The 12833-nt window shown below is 34.6% G+C and overlaps 1 protein-coding gene across 1 annotated transcript in view; it reads right to left on the reverse strand.

Moving 5' to 3' along the window:
- Nucleotides 1–12833, reverse strand: part of LOC129943480 (neuronal acetylcholine receptor subunit alpha-7) — a 387414-nt gene that overhangs the window by 160722 nt on the left and 213859 nt on the right. The window contains exon 3 of the mRNA XM_056052973.1: nt 983–1122. Within this exon, the coding sequence (XP_055908948.1) occupies nt 983–1122 (140 nt within the window). The remainder of the gene's footprint in view (nt 1–982; nt 1123–12833) is intronic.

Below are 12833 nucleotides of genomic sequence, written 5' to 3' on the forward strand. Positions count from 1 at the left end.
AGTAACCGAGAAAAATGGCATCAAACTGTCAGCTGTCACTTTTCACTGACAGATACGTCAAATGATCTTTTTTCGTTAAGAATTAAGACATCAATTAAGATTCGTCGTTTTTTAGAGTAGAATTATTGTTTGTTTCCTCCGTTTTCACGAGAAATCGAAAGATTAATGAAATATTGTCACAAAGAAGAAAAATAATGAGAGAGTTGCCACATTATAAAAAAAAATACAAATACAAAATATAAAACAAAAATTAATTCAACGTAGATTTTGTTCACTGTTTTAGTTTTAATTTTAATTTTAAATTGGTTTTGCCTTTAAAATTTTCTTTTTCTTATTACAAAAAACAAAAAAAAATGAATCACACATAAAATTCAATAAGAATTTCGCAGAAGAATTAAGCGACAAAAAATGTTTTTTTTTTTTTCAATTAATATAACTATATATTTTGACAATAACAAAAATACGAAAGAAAAAATACATACATATATAATAATATGTGTATAGTAAGTTTATATAAAATTATAATGTATAATAAATAGTAAAAATATATATTTCTTTGTTTTTTAAATATTTTGCATATATATATTTTTATTTATTTATTATATATATGTAAGTAAAGACAACAAAAGGGTCGCTCTCATCGGATTCGGGTACATGTCACTTACCAAATTTAACCACGCGTTCGTGGTAAGAATCTGATTCTTTTCGTCCTAAAAAAATATACACATAATTATGTTATTATCAAAATTCACGTGTTTCGAAGGGTTATTTTTTCGACAAAAAATTATATAGTACATCTTCATTTCTTTTAAAATTTCTTAAAAAATTTGTATACTTTTTTTCTTCTTTGCCTCTTTCCTACTTAAAAAATGTTCTTTTTTTCCATTATTTTGTATATAATTAATTATTATTAATTATAAATATATATAAAATAAATTTATTAGTTTTAAAAAATATAAATAAATTGGAAACGTTAACTTACCACATCAATTATTTGCTGCAGTGTCAAACCAAATTTTACCTCAAGTGGTTCTGATTCATTTGCTACGGGTCGTTCTAGGGTATTATAGTTAGATAGTAGGTGATTTAGTAAGCGTTTTTCGTGTGGGCCTTGGCAGCTTTCTGTAACGAAAAATAGAACAAAAATATTTTTAATACTATTTAGGGTACATTTCCATTAATATTCTATTTAACATTCTTTTTAACATTTTTGAACTGTGAAACTGTCAGTTTCAGATGTGCTTAGTTGATAATTTGAGAGAGCGCTTTTTTTGACAAGAATTACTTTTGGAGGATTTCCTTGCAACATTCGGTACTCGTGGAAAAAAAAACTTTTAGGTGGCACAAGCAACGATTGAACCCAAGAGCTCTGGGATGTCAGTTCTGTATATTAACCATCACGCCAAGGGTACTACACATTGTAAAACTACTACAATACAATTTTCAGTGTATAGTTAAAAATCTCGTTCTCACCACCGTCACACACTTGAACTATTTGGAGAATCAAGTAATGTTCCTAAAATTTCCAATTATCTCCATTTGACGTTGTTACACTGCGTTATAGTTACTTCATTACTTCCGGTGGCCCTAATTTTTGGGACGGACCTGGTCCTCAACCAACATGCGTCTTCAGTTAACTCAGTCTTTAGCTAGCTCCAGTTTTACATGTCTGGTTGAGGTCCTTTCTTACCTGTTTACGATACCTAAGTCGCGTTCTTTTTCTATTGCGCAGTCTTTCGCAATTGGATTCGAAGACCTAGAGCTAAAGCTAGAGTGCTGAAGTCCATTCGGTCTACATGACCAAGCCATCTGCGAGCCATCTCGTAAGTTGTTGGACTTCATTTCTTTTAACCGGGTGGGTGTCGAGTGTCTCTATCCACACAGAAAACACAAATTTGTTCTTTTGACAGTCGTCGAATTGACATTTGGTCACATTGTCGTATTGGTTATCAAAACAGTCAATATGCCAAACTTGTTTTAAGAAATTGACTACCTAAAAGTCAAAAGAACAATTTTCGATTTTCAGATCCGGGTAGTCAATATGACAACTGATTTAGTCAGGATGCAAATTTGTTTCAAGAGAGTTTTCGTATTGAATACCGAGTTGTATGCACAGTTGTATCGATTGTCACCGGTTGAACGTTCGTCTATTTCTTCCAAAATCTGTCGCAATCTAAATATTTGATCAATGGAAGGCTTCAGGCGTTCGAAATTTTTTTTTTAATTGAGACATATTCAATCAGTTTTCAGTTACAATAATATTCAGTTTTGCTCGAATCAAGATATGCTTGAGCTAGATCAAAATTGTTTAAATTGTGTACAATTCAAATTCATAGTATAACGGTTTCTTAATCTAAAAATATATAATTTTAGTTGCTTGCTCCCTTTAACTAAAGCTACTTTGCTCTTTACTGGCTGAAAATAACTTACAGACTACTACTAAAACTAAATAAAACTAAACCGTAATAGATTAATGTATATGCAAAAAACCTAGAGTAATCTTCTGATTACCCCGAGTTCAGCAGTTGACTGAGCCTTGACCCACTTCCGGTTAAGAACAAGATTAGTCTCATTGCTATGTATTACATTTTTATAGAATACTCTGACAATTGAAATTTAAGGTTTTATGTAAATAACAGTTGTGCATGTAACTTTTATAAACCTCTATAATTCAAAGGAGATGCCTTCTCATAAAACGGAATTCCGGCCCAATTTGTATCTGGTCTTAAAAGAGCGATTGACCACTCGTTGAGACAATTGATTAAGGATCCTATTAGTGGGTTTGAATGAGAGATTGTGCACTCTATCTTTTTCAAAAATAGGACTGATTGGTACTGTATGATGGGTGTTAGGTTAGGTTAGGTTAGGTTATAGTGGCTGTCCAAGATGGAAACGGGCACACTTAGGCCAGTTTAATGGCCCATTGTGATACCACATGAATCTTGAGGCTTCCTCCTAAGCTCAATGGAACCAGTTAGAGTCCCTTACGAAACGTGAGAGGCTGATTATACCGATATGATTTAGATCGTTTAGATCGTTAAAGAAGAATTCTCCTAGGTAATTCTTGCGTTTTCGAGCTAGAGCATGGCATGTGCAGAGAAGATGAAGAACCGTTTCTTCCTCTTCCTCGTCCATACAGCTTCTGCAAAAGTCATTTGAGAATACGCCTAGTCTCGTGGCGTGCTTTCCTATTAGACAGTGTCCGGTTATGACACCTATTATCGAGCTTATATGCGATCTGCTTAGAGAGAGCAAGCACCTTGAACGTTTTAAATCCAGTGTTGGCCAGATGTTTTTTGTGGCTCGACACGTGGTGATGTTGGTCCACCTGGTGCCTGCCCTCCTCACAGCGTCTTGCATTAGTAGCAGTTTACAAGTAGCGATTGGTATGCCAGTACTTGCCAAACGTGGTAGGATGGGCTGTACTGTACCGTTCCTGGCGAGTTCATCTGCCTTACAGTTACCTGGAATGTCTCTATGGCCCGGCACCCAGCAAAGGTGAATATTAAACTGTTGCGCCATCTCCATTAGAGATGATCGACAGTTATGGACTGTTATAGAGTTTGTAGAGACTGAGTCCAGAGATTTGATAGCGGCCTGGCTGTCGGAGAAAATACGGATATCAGATGTTGATATCACGTTTTCTTTGAGCCAAGACAAGACTTCTTTAATCGCCAAAAGTTCAACCTGGAAAACGCTACAATGATTGGGAAGGCGTAATGAGCGACTTTATTTCAGTCGTTCAGAGTACACACCTCCACCAACCCCTTCTTTGGTTTTTGACCCATCTGTGTAAAAATGGATTGACTCATCCTCCAAGAATGTTCTATCCTCCCAAAAAGATCTGGTAGGTATAGAAATCTGGAAATTCCTGTCGAATTGTAGTTGGGGGATGGTGTAGTCTGAGTACTTGGAATTGATTCTAAGAACCTTAGAATTACGGACTGGCCAATGTTGTTGTTAGTCCACTGCGACGAAGCATTGAGGCGAATAGCAGAGCTTGCAGCTATTTGTTTACTAAATATGTCAAGAGGTGTAAGGTAGAGCAAGGTGTCCAGTGCCGCAGACAAGGTCGTGCGAAGCGATCCGCTTATACATAGGCAGGCTGAAACGTTGGACTTTATTTAACTTATCCATGATGGGTGTTACTTGTGTAAATAGTTCTTTCGGAATACCATTTTTTATTTGCTTTTCTAAAAAGTCCGCAACATTGTCGCAGGTTATGCCGTTCAAATTTCTTGAATTCTTTGGCAACTGTTGGTGATATGGTAAACTAAGCGCAGAATCCGTACATAAGAATGAGTCTTATTAATGTCTTATACATTAGAACTTTGGTGTACTTTTGCATGAATTTCGGCTATTTTTGCTTTTTTTATAATCATCCCACCATGTTTATTAAAAAAGAATCGGTTTTGAAAATTAACGCCAACTTTGCTTCTGAACGTAATGGTATTTCAAAATTTATTATTGTAAGGTTAAGGGATTTACTTTCTTTAACTGCAAGCTAATGTCCTTTTCCGCTCGCATTTCTAAAACAAGTCAGTCCTAAATTTCTAGGGTTAATTTTGAATCTCCATTTCTTAAAATAATTTTCCACAAGTGGTAGTCTTTGTTTTATTTTGTTAAGGGCTAAGGTTGGTCGAACATATTTTGCGAATACAATTGAGTCATCAGCATAGTGAATAGAACCCGGTCTATCCGATGTGGGATATAAAAGAGGGCAATCATGCAAAAAGATATTAAACAAAAGAGGACCTTAAATAGACCCTTGAGCGATGCCTGTATTAACGGGGAAAAGCGGTGTGTTCAGAACCTATATATACTACAGAAGTTCTGTTAGTAAAAAAGTTTAATATCAACTTAATGAGCCGATTTGGAAAATTCAGGATGAGTTTAAAAATAAGACCAAAGTGCCAAAGCGAATCGAATACTTTTTCAAGGTCAATATCCAAGCACACCGTTCACGTTTTATTCCTAAGATTGTGAACTACTTTATCATGGAAAAGAAGCAATGCATGTTCAGTGGAGTTGCCTTTTTAAAACCCAATTGATTTCTTTGAATGATGTTTTCATCATCACAGAACGTGTTTAAGGGATTAGCCAGCACCCGTTTAAAAAACTTACCGATGCTTGAGAAGAGCGAAATCGATCGAAAGCTGTCAACCTCTCGACTTGCCTTTTCCTTGACATTGGTAAGACCTTTGCCTGTTTAAATGATGTCGGAATGTAATCATTACTAATGCACTGGTTAAAAACAATTGATAACAGTCTCCAGAGAGAATGGACATTTTTTTAAAATAAAATTTGAAATGTTTTTAAAGCATGATGACTTTTTAATATTGAGCGATGATCTATAGAAATTGACAATGTTTGAAGAAGTGAACGGTAATGTTCCTGGAGAACAGGTGATGTTAATTAATGAAAATGTTGCCAAAGTTTCGGAATTGGTTTCTCTAAACAGATTTACGGTGGAGATGACTTCATTTTCAAGATTAGGGTCATCTGTTGCTTCGAATAATAAGTGGAGTAAAAGTCTTTAAAAGCACTTAACTTGGACTGTGTGTCGGCAAGTTCTTCCCTGTTGTAAAGAAGATTCGGATAGGGAATATATATCCCGAAAAATTTGCGACCATTGACCCTATCAATTTCCTTAAAAGCATAATGTGAAGGCGTACTCACTCTGGATTTAAACGAATTATTAAGATCAAGGTTTACATTTTCGTTAACAATTTTACTTATGTAATATATTTTTGACTGAAGTATTAGTAAGTATTATTTTTCATTTTACTCTTTACGAAGTTTTGATCAGGCCTTGACTTTAATATACTTTCGTAATTTTGGACTTAAGTTTTGGTGCTGATTATTGCAAATCAGAAATTGGATTTTAACAATCTGCTCAAAATTTTAAAATATTTGTTTTCAACATAATTTGTACATTGTTAAAGACATTTCAGAAACTTAACCAGTGTTGCAAAAACATAACAGCTATAAAATCACCCTTTATAAAAAAAATGCGTTTGTAGCCGTCCAACGACGAATCTTCTTACAGTTCTTACTTGTTTTTTTTTTTTTTTATTCGCGTGAACTGTAACCATTATTGATATTTCGGTTATGCTATTATCTTTTTTAAAATCTCTCTTAAAAGTTATGATTAACATGACATTAGAGCTGCCTGAATGGAGATCCTTTGGCGTCATTCATGTATTTCTCTCTCTGTACATTGATCCACTGTGTGAAAGAGCTAGTACAGAGAAACTATCAAATTGTCGTGGTTAATACGATTTAGTATCAGCACACCAACTTTTGTTTATTCTTATGGTTATCATTCATAACCCTCAGAACCTAGTCAACTTGCATTTTTAGGATTTGTATGAGCAGAGGTGATAATGCTGATGCCAGCTTAATAATGGTTGTATTTGATGGAAGACAAAAAATTCAGTTAATGAAGTATCGCAGAATTTTCTCAACTATTTCGTACTATGTATTTCGTTCCCCAAGCTTGTTTTGAGTTCAAAAAAAATATGACTGATTTCAATACTGTTTCAAATACCTTGAACTGACTGCTATGAGCTTTATTTTTGTTATGAAAATATCGTTTCCAAGTTGCACTAAACGCTAGTTTCTCTCTTAGATGCTTAAATTTTTCGTTAAGTAACCTCCAAGGTATTTGAATTCCGTGAGAACTTCAATGTTCTTTCCATTATAAAACCATTTTGCTTTCGCCACCGGGGGGTGAACTCCTCCACGTTTGAAAATCAAAATGTGAGACTCATTCAGATGAACTATCAAATTCCAAAGCTGACTGCAATGATTGGGTTGATGTTGCCGTGAAGGCAATGTCACCTGGTAAGAAGTTTCCAAGGTCTTCAATAAACAAGGCAAACAGACTCAGGCTCAAAATTCAGTTTTGTATGACTCCCGATTCTGTTTTAAACCCTCTCGACAGCTCTTCTTCATTCCTTACCTAAGGCATTGTGCCTGTGTATACATTTTAAATAACTGTTTCGAACTTTCATGAGATGCCGTTACCGTAAAGCTTGTAGATAAACGCTTGTCTATGTATCATATTAAATTTTTAAGGGTACAAATTTGGTAAAATGCGGCTGAATTCCAGTTCTTAAACCTTCCTGAAACTCATGTATAAACTTGTTGTTTTCGAACAAATTATTTAAACTTTCTTAAGAAACTAGCCTCAAAAGTTTGTAAGAAGGGTTTAAAAATGATATGTCTCTATAATTGGACAGCTCGGCCAAACTTCATTTCTTATAAATCGGGAAAATGATGGACTCTATTCATGATGTTTCTTTATATAACTGTTAGTTTTTTCATCAGATCTGCTGTGTCATACTTCTAAAATTCAAATCTTTAACGTATATTATAGCTGCCATAATTTCCTGACGGATTGCTGCGGCTTTAAGACCTTCAATTCTAAAACTTCTTTAGCCCGGATTAACGTATTGAAAACTTACTTTCCCTCCTGCTGGGGTCAATAGTTTATGAAAGTGAGCTACTTATAGGTTTGAATATAAACCAAACAAAATAGTATACTCTCGAATACTCTCCACATTCAAACCACAAACACTAAGGCTAATGAAGTTGTCAGAAAAGTTATTGTTTTTTAAGTCACATGAAGCATTGTGACATTGTGTCAGTGTAATGTTAACTAAAACTTCAAGTTACTTCAATGACATACCAAAAGTGAAAAGTGAATAAAATTAAATGTATAACATCCCTGGACATATATGAATACATGTCTCATCTACCTGCCAAGCATCAGGGCAGGCATAGAAGATATATGATTTTACTTCAAAATTTCTAAAACGTGACCGAAATCAAAAAAAAGTTTATGTTTTCCCTGCCAGCAGCAGCAGCCCCTAAAGAAAAGACTTGCACTTCAATTCCTGAGTAATATAATACCTTCTATATGTATTACCCCGAACCCGACATTTTTTGATGAAAAACCCGTCAAGTTGTAATGTTGGTCATTCTATATACTCGTTTACCAGCCGCACTCTTGCCCAAAAAGTAATCTTCTCTTAAATACCGCAGTATCCCAGATCCAGAAATCCCACAGTTTATGGTTAATGTCTTTTTCATGAACTCAATCATTCCGCTCTGCACACCATAACTAACGTTTTCGGTCGGTTTTCCATGAGAGCAGTATAGGTAAGGCGGCGCTGCGACGGCGGAGGATTTGAGTATACGTTTGTATATATTCAGAATCAAGCAATCCAAAGTGAAATAAAACGCTTCAACACGAACGAACAAAGTTGTATACTCAGTAAATGGTTTGTGTTTAACATCTGTCAGAGGGTGAGACTAAAAACTACTCCCCCATCATACAATTTCATCACAAAAACCAATACCTCTGCTATACCTACCGAGTCGAAAACATAATGGCTCTCTATGGTTCTGGACTCTGTAGTTCCATGGTTCTGGTTCTGTTCTGGGTCCTATTGTCTGAGTATTGAGTGTATTTCCTCATTTCAAACAAGTTAGTAGCTATAGAGCTGTGCTGCTCCTGCCTGTGCTTCAGCTTCAGTTCCTGCTTCAGCTATAACTACTTGGTACTTAAAATAGAACCATTTCCGTTAATGCGTGTTGAAATTGTATTTCACAGTTTTCTATACTACACATGTACTTTCGTCTACAATACCCTTAACACTCTGATGCCATATTCCTGCCGCACTTGTGTATTTTTGATATGAGGAAGCATTGCGTGCTAAAGTGCAAGATTTCACAAATGGGTCACGATTCAGAATAATTTTCAATTATGATTTCGAAAGGGGTTTTTATATTTTTCTGTTGTATGTGTGTGTTATTTATTTTTTGGGTTTTATTTGTTCGGAATGTAAAATCGGGTAAATTTTAACAGAATAATGTATAGGTACATATCTTAGGTTAAAAAATAAGTTTCTCGAGCATTTTTGCAGTCAATTTTTTTTTTACAATACAAAAGAGAAGTTTTTATATTTGTTCGTATTCAAAAAAAAGTTATTCGAACAAGCAGAGACCTTTGAACTTATTCCAGGAAACCAGTAGTTTTTAATAATCAAAATTTCATTAAAAAGTTATGTTTATGTTTTTGACTACAGCATTTGTTTAATGTTTTAAATTTCTTAAAATCTTGATTCTTGAGAGTTTCTCTTGTGAGACAACTCGTTTAACGTCTGTGTGGATGGAACTTTCTTATAATTTACATAAGCCTTAAGACACAGCAGACAGCAGTGTTAAGAGGCAACAGTAGATCCAGTTGCAAGCTCTTCAGATTTTTAACTCGGTATTGTTTAATTTTTTCTAGCAATAAAACCTTTAGCAAGAAGAGTTTTGAGTAGTCCGCTTTTTCAGTAGCTGGCACTTTTAAAGATGTTTTCTTTTGACATTTGATAAGTAATTACACCAATACTAAAAATCGGAACGATAAGCATCTTCAAGCCCGACAAAAGTTTTGTTTATTTTTTATAGTTTACAGGTTCTCAAAGGGTTATTATTACCCTTAACATGTTTAAGTTTAAACACAGTGGGAGCGTTAGGAAAATAGAAAAGGATCAAACAGAAGATACAAATGCGCATTGGTTTTAAAATTATGAATATTCAAATGGGAGGAAAAACAGAGTTCAGCAAAGCATTCCACATTCTCGAAGTGCGGTTAAAAAAAAGAATCTCTATACTTGGCAATACTTCTGAAATTGAGCTCAAGGGTGAACTGATGAGCATTCCTGAAAGTGTTAGTATCACGGCTTTATTGTTTGAGGGGGAATTCAGTTGGCTAAATACATTTTTGGCTAGCTTGAATGTGATCATAAGAGATGATCTGTGATACACATACAGAGTACTGAAAGTTGATATGCTTCATTGATGGAAGTGCAACTCTTGGATAGCAGCCTTGTGGGTAGGTTAGGCATTACCCACAACATATAGCATTGAAGCTTAAATTACAAACGGTTCCCATAATTCAAAATGTACAGACTATAACGCTTATACCAATCATGGCAAATTTTTTCGAAAAACTGCTACTGAAAATGCTCATCTGAATAATAGAAGAGAAGAGCCTTTAAAAGGTTTGGCTCTTAGAACTTGAGTACAAACTGCAATGGGGCCTTTTCAGATAGTACTACAAAATACTACAATCATATCTTACACACTTTTAAAAGCACGGTACCACCAACATTACTCGGAACTAAAGAAAATAGAAACTGGTGTACCACAAGGAAGTGTCCTAGGACCAACTTTGTATCTTTTATATACAAGGCTGTGGTATTAAAAAAAAAATAGTTATTTTGTAAAGTTTAGTATAGTTGAAAGTAAATTAGTTTTCCAGATATTTAAACTTCAATAATTGGTTGAACGATATTTTTAAAATAATTTCAAATCCAAAAATGTAATGTCTATCGATGATTTCAATGCCAGAGTAAGGCTTTTTTAAAATTCAAGCACCTAAGTATTGAATACTCAAACGGATTTATTCTCAACTAGAAACTCTAAAGATGAAACACTAAATAGAAACGGCAGAATGTTAATCGAATTACTTAAAAGTTTCGGTTTTTGGGTCTTGAATGGTGTATTGGGTGGGCAGGGAAGTTCAGTTATCGATCTGTGTGCAGTTAATGGTGATTGGCTTCAGATTGTTAATGATTTTGAAGTATTATAAGCAACTTTTACTTCTCATTTACCAATTCTGATGAATCTAAACTTCTTGTATGAAACACATAGCCCATGCTTGAAAAAAATTCCAAGGCTTAAGTGGATACCTCAGGAGGAAGAGATTCCGAGAAAGTTTAAACCTTCACGTTAGATCGCTGTCGCCTTAAGCTCCTCTGCAATTGACCAAATAGGAGATGAAATAAGCGAAATTGTTAGATCATCTGTTTGCCGTGTTAGAAGTCCCAAGCAGCCGCAACAAAGAAACAAATGGTTTGATTCCGAATGTATGAGGCTCAGAAAAAAATCATTCGCTTTCCTTAATTTATTTAGAAGATTTAATTTAGACCATTTTAAGTTTGCATATCTGGAAGCTTACAAATTATACAAACAGGTCTGCGAGGCTAAAAAGTTATATTACACACTTAATTTAGCTACCAGCTTAGGAAGGTGTAAAGATTCAAATTTTAATATAATAATGTAAGGGAGTTGGATCGAAACAATCGTATGTCTTCAAGTGTATTACAAGCTGAAGTTCTGGCATCTATTTCCGACCCTTGTTGACATGTCAAGATTTCACTCGTTTCATTACGCTTGCCCAGACACAGTCGATAATTTGGTTGATTCTGTAATAGTCCTTGATGAACTGAAACTTGCTTTTTAAAAAGGAAAAACAATAAGTCCCCAGGAACTGATGGCATTCCCGTTGAACTTCTAAAAAACTTTAGAATACAAGAAATATCTTCTTTCTTTTTACAACAACTTGTACGATTTCGCTTGCATTCCCACGAGCTTTAATAAAGCTGTTATATTTTCAATATTTAAGAAGGTGATGATAGCTTACCTTAGAATTACAGATGTATTTCAATATTAAATTCCATTAGAAAAGTATTTGCTAGAATCCTATACAAAAGATTTATAAGTTGGTTAGAATCAAACAATCGCTTAAGTATGTTTCAAGCTGGTTTTCGTGACGGCTTTTCAACGGTTGACTATATTTTTGCTTTAACGAGTATTGCTAACAAATTACATTACATTACATTTCACACTATTGAGCACATAAATGTACAGATTAGATAACATAGCACCTTGAAGTAAGAACACAGCGACTTGACTATGTAAGGTGATAACAACGAAATACATTAATACAAGACAGAAGGACAGAACAAATTTATCCAGAAGAAAAAAGAAGATGAATTCTTGCTTTATTGACTTAAAAGCTGGAATTATGCTGTACAAAATGGCTTCACTTGGTATATCTGGTAAGTTTTTAAATATCTACAAAAAATTTGTATTATGCTACAGTTTGGGATGGGGCCGAGGTTTCAAATTGCTTTCAAACGACGGCAGGTGTTCCACAAGGATGTATCCTCAGTCCAATCTTGTTTGCCCTCTACATTGATGATATTTCAGATAATTTACCCGGTGGAGTTTGTTTTTCTGATATTCGCATAAAAGTGATTCTTTACGCGGATGACTAGCTGATAACTCATCTTCTCTTCAGCTACAAATCAATAGGGTCCAAACGTACTGCGATATTTGGGACCTTAAAATAAACTCAGAGAAAACAAATATAATGGTATTTGAGGTACGGAGGTGTAGAAGATTGAGAGAAAAAAGGAGGTTCCATAATAACCAACCTATTGAAATAGTTCAAATATCTAAGAGTGTTGATGTCTGCTAACGGTAGCTTCGATAAAAATGTTCAGCGTAAAGAAGCTAAAGTTGCTCTCAACATAATGTGGCCAACTTTCTTCTCAAACAAAAACATAGACTTAGGATCTAAATACCGAGTTTTCCAAACAACCATTAACACTTGCTTGTCTTACGGTATTCAAGTTTTTGGTCACACTTATTTTGGAGAATTTGAGTTGATACAACAACTCTTTTTCAAAAGATTATTTTGATTATCTAATCCGACTCCAACCTATGCAATTCATGTTGAGTCTGGAATTGCGCCGATTTATATTAAAAATTTGAAATTGCATGCAGATTTTCTAACAAGAGTAATGAGTAAACCAAGTTCGAATCTACACACATCTATCATGAAGGTTCTTTTGCGAACAGAAGCATCGCCATTTAAGGAAGGGACTCAACTTCCCCGATTGCATAACCCTTCGTAGAATAAGAAATTAATTCTTGTATATACAAAACAGCAATCTACTTCGGGACCTTCAAATCGCTGTATCACA

This window comes from Eupeodes corollae, chromosome 1 (genome assembly GCF_945859685.1).
Source record: "Eupeodes corollae chromosome 1, idEupCoro1.1, whole genome shotgun sequence".
NCBI classification, from domain to species: domain Eukaryota; kingdom Metazoa; phylum Arthropoda; class Insecta; order Diptera; family Syrphidae; genus Eupeodes; species Eupeodes corollae.